This window comes from Conger conger, chromosome 5 (assembly GCF_963514075.1).
Source record: "Conger conger chromosome 5, fConCon1.1, whole genome shotgun sequence".
Taxonomy (NCBI): domain Eukaryota; kingdom Metazoa; phylum Chordata; class Actinopteri; order Anguilliformes; family Congridae; genus Conger; species Conger conger.
The window spans coordinates 5,808,809-5,813,280 of NC_083764.1; the positions used below are offsets into that span (position 1 = coordinate 5,808,809).

The 4,472-nt window shown below is 54.4% G+C and overlaps 1 protein-coding gene across 1 annotated transcript in view; it reads left to right on the top strand.

The window, feature by feature from the left end:
* Nucleotides 1-4,120, top strand: part of phip (pleckstrin homology domain interacting protein) — a 67,368-nt gene extending 63,248 nt beyond the window's left edge. Inside the window, exons 36-40 of the mRNA XM_061241581.1 lie at nucleotides 1-94; nucleotides 536-699; nucleotides 1,562-1,842; nucleotides 2,260-2,409; nucleotides 3,054-4,120. The exon at nucleotides 1-94 is cut by the window's left edge and continues 59 nt beyond it. Of these exons, the coding sequence (XP_061097565.1) occupies nucleotides 1-94; nucleotides 536-699; nucleotides 1,562-1,842; nucleotides 2,260-2,409; nucleotides 3,054-3,910 (1,546 nt within the window). The 3' untranslated portion in view covers nucleotides 3,911-4,120. The remainder of the gene's footprint in view (nucleotides 95-535; nucleotides 700-1,561; nucleotides 1,843-2,259; nucleotides 2,410-3,053) is intronic.
* The last annotated feature ends 352 nt before the right edge of the window (nucleotides 4,121-4,472 follow it).

Consider the following 4,472-nt stretch of genomic DNA (forward strand, 5'->3'; position numbering starts at 1 on the left):
GGCGGGGAACTACAAGTCCCCGATCGAGCTGTGCAAGGACGTCCGGCTGATATTCAGCAACTCCAAGGCCTACACGCCCAGCAAGAAGTCCCGGGTACGAGAGTCTGCTCTCACTTACATCCAGACCTATGATCCAAAAACGAAAAAAACCTGCCCATCTGCTCCCCCTGTCGAAATGAACCAGGCCAGATCAATAGAGCGCAGAAAAGAAGTATTTGAATCCAAAGCAAATACGAGTTCAAGCCAGGTCTGGTTACATCAGCATTAAGATTGTTCAGTTGAGAACATTCTGATCATATGTTTGTGATCTCAAACCTTAAAGGGTTATAATGGAAGGAACAGTCAGTTCAGTCCAACATCCAAAACATGTACCGGTTAGGCAAATTGGGGGATTAACTGGATGTTGCTATGAATGAGCATGTGGGCTCAGTCAACCTTACACTGCATATATAGAAAATATATATATATATATAATTTTTTTAATAACTGGGAATACACTGCGTTTGACCTTTGACCCCTCCTCCTCCCTCTGCAGATATACAGTATGAGCCTGAGGCTGTCGGCCCTGTTCGAGGAGCACGTCACCGCCATCCTGTCGGACTACAAGTCGGCGCACCGCTTCCAAGCGGGCAACAAGCTGACCTGCCTGAGGAACAAACGGGCCCGCAGCCCCTCCCCCGCCAGCAGCACCGCCTCCAGGTGAGGACCCGCCCGGGGGGGGGGGGTTGTGGGTAATGTAGTTTTAGTGCTCAGAATTCTCCCCCTGCTCATTCTCCGTGTCCTTCTTGTGCCTTCTCATTATTATATTCAATTTTGTTGATGCCATTTGTAGTAGATTAAGGGAATTATGGTAGCTGTAGCTTACAGTAGCATTAGGAGGTTTATAGTAGATTTAAGAGTTGTAGTTTATCGTAGTTGTAGTTTATACGAGGTAAAGGATGTAGTTTATAGTAAAAGGCAGAACATAAGATTTTCTATATAAAGGAAAAGTGTATGTTTATTGATCTTTTTATTAGTATGATTGACATTTATTTGACAAACCCACAATTAGTGTGTGTGGTGTGTGTATGTATGTATGTATGTATGTGTGTGTGTGTTTGTGTGGTGCATTTGTGTGTGTGTGTTTGAGTTGTGCATTCGTGTGTGTGTGTGTGTGTGTGTGTATGTATGTATGTGTGTGGTGTGTGTATGTATGTATGTATGTATGTATGTATGAATGTATGTGTGTGTGTGTGTCTGTGTGGTGCACGTGTGTGTGTGTGTGTGTGTGTGTGTGTGTGTGTGTGTGTGTGTGTGGTGCATGTGTGTGTGTGTGTGTGTGTGTGGTGCATGTGTGTGTGTGTGTGCCTGTGTGTGTGCCTGCATGTGGGTGTGTGTGTGGTGTGTGTGTGTGTGTATGTGTGTGTGTGTGTGTGGTGTGGTGTGTGTGTGTGTGTGTGTGGTGTGCATGTGTGTGTGTGTGGTGCATGTGTGTGTGTGTGTGTGTGTGTGGTGTGTGTGTGTGTGTGTGTGCCTGCATGTGGGTTCACGCGCTCTGCTCTCCCCCCCCCCCCCCCCCCAGCCCCGAGCGGAAGCGGAGGGCCAGCAGGGCCCCCCCGAAGCCCGACGCGGCCGCCTCGTCCCTGTCCCCGGGGCCCGCGCGGCCCCCGGCCCTCAGGCAGAACCTGCCCCTGCTGAACGGCCGGGCGGAGTCCCAGGCGCCCGTGCGCACGCGTAGCTCCGCCCGCTTCAGCAACCACTGCGCCGCCGAGCCCCCCGCGGCCTCGGCCCCGCCCCCGGGCCCCGCCCACCACCGCGCCGGCCCCGCCCACGGCAAGACGGGCCCCGCCCACGGCAAAACAGGTGACCGCCCACCCGGAGAGGAGAAGGCTGTGTATGTCAGCGGAGAATGAGCTTTTTATTCGTGCTGAGCGATTACGGTTTGTTCACTGTGGTTCTGTTCAATTTCCTGTTCGGTTTTTTTTCCCTTTTTCCCCCCCCCTTGGAAGTAAAGAGATTTTACTTTGATTAATTACTTATACGCTTTGAAAAACATTAAATGTCTAAATTTAATCGCTTAGCACTACTTCGTTTGTGTATGTTTTCACTGTTATAAGATAACATTTTATACAGAAATTGGATAAAATGTCCAAAATTCCTGAGCTTAACTTCCCATGGAAAAATTGTTGGATATTTTGCGACGGGGTTTACTAAAGACAAGTTTAACTTCCGTTTACTATCCGTTCTCATCCCTGCTGTCGTTTTCATTTGTTCCCGTAGCGACGGAATCGCCGAAATACCTCAGAGCCCACAACTCGATGTCGCCGGCGAGCGTCTCGAACGACGCGGACCACGGCCGGGGGTCCTCGTCCACCGACATCGCCCGGGCCACGCGGCGGAAACTCAGAACGCCCGTGCGACACCAGCCAGGTGAGTGCAGCCTCACCTGCTGTGACGCAGAGCCCCTTAACCTGCTCGTTGTGTTGTTATTATTACGGTCATTTCACCGGCGCTTTCATCCAAAGGGACTTGCGGTTGATTAGACTAAGCAGGGACCGATCGCCCCCCGGAGCAATGTAGTGTTAAGGGCCTTGCTCAGGGGCCCAACGGCTGTGTGGATCTTATCGTGGATACACCGGGGCTTGAACCACCAACCTTCCGGTTCCCAGCCAAGCACCTTATTGATCATTACAGATGAGGTTCCAAGCAAAATAAAGTCATATATTTAGTGTCAGATAAAATCCCAGCTAAAAAAAATGTTCTCCTAATGTTACTGGAATGTTTTGTCAGTTTTGTTATAACTTTGCCACTACGTAGCAGCAACATTGTGAGAACATTTGTGTTAGCTGGGATGAGTGTCCATTTTGTGGGAAGGCCATAGCTTTTCATTCTCTCTAACTTTTTGTACTGTTGTTCTTTGTTATTGCCTTATTTATAATGTATATTTTGCTCCCTTTAATGTGCTACTGTCTTGACCCGGTCTCTCCTGTAAAAGGGATGTAACATCTCAAGAGACTTCCTTGTGAAATAAAGGTTAAATACATGTTATTTTCTACATTTCTCTGGTCTCTTAGCGACGGCTCAGAACAGCATGCAGCTGAACGGCCACAGCAGTCATGTGACCCTGGGCGTGGGCCGAAGGGGGCGGAGACCGAAGGTGGAGACGGTGGTTGCCATGCAACGGGCAGCCCAGCGAACGCCCGCGCCGGCCACGCCCAAGACCCCTCCCGCGCCCGCGGAGCCTCCCGCCAAGCCGCCGGGGAAGAAGAGGGGCCGCAAGAGCAAGAAGGAGCTGGAGGCGCTGCGGGGGGAGGCGCTGCGGGCGGGGGCGCGCTGGGGCGCCGCGGCCCAGGAGGAGCGCGAGGAGGAAGAGGAGGAGGAGGAGGAGAGGGAACAGTCCACCAGCGACGAGGCTGGCACCTCCTCCGCGGGCCTGGAGGCGGGGCAGCCCGAGCAGGGGGCGGGGCCGGGGCGACCCCGCCGCGGCAGGAAGCCCAAGGCCCTGAAGGAGCGGGAGGAGGCCACCTCCGCCGCGAGCCCCGCCCACAGCCCCGCCCCCGCCCCCTCCAGCCCCAAGGTCCTGAGGAGGAGCAGCAGGAGGCACAACGAGGAGCCGGCCCCGCCGCCCCCGGCTGCCCCCGCGGAGAGGGAGGCGCAGCGGCTGGGGGCGGAAGAGGGGGAGGCGCGGGGCGGGGGGGAGGAGGACGAGGAGGAGGAGGAGGAGGATGAGGAGGAGGACGGGGGGGCGTCCAAATGCCTGATGAAGACGCGGAACCAGGGCCGCCGGACGGCCTTCTACAACGAGGACGACTCCGAGGAGGAGCAGCGGCAGCTGCTGTTCGAGGACGCCTCCATCAACTTCGGCACGTCCAGCAAGGGCCGCGTCCGCCGGCTGACCGAGAAGGCCAAGGCCAACCTCATCGGGTGGTGAGACGCCTGGACGGACGGACACACGGACGGACAGACGCGCAGACCGTCGCGCTTTACGGATTCCTCCCCCGGGAGCGTGAAGCTCTCTCCCTGACCGGGTCGCTCGAGGACACTGCGAATCTTTGCTGCTAACTTTGTACATTCAGCGGTGAACCTTACCTGCTTCGGGACCAACCAAAACACAGGGAGAGAGAGAGGGGGGGGCGAGGGGGGGCGAGGGGGGAGTGGTGGCCATTTTCTACACACCACAGTCTCATATAGCGGTTGTTATAGTAAACCTGACTTAGCCTCTCAACGCAATATTGCAGAGTCGGGGTGTGGAAGTTTCGGGGAACGAGTCTCACTCCAGCCAGGGTGGGGGAGAACGAGGACGGTCCGTCCGGTCCTCCGTCGCTTCCGGTGTCTGTGGCAAATTCTCATTCAATGTGAAATGTTGAAAACCAGAGAAGAAGAGAAAAGGCAGAGGGGCTTTTGAATGAAGTATTTTATCTACTGAAGTCGCTCGGAAACGTCGCGCTTCGCAGCCAAGGAAAGCTGGTTTACAAAATGATTAGCTAACGAAG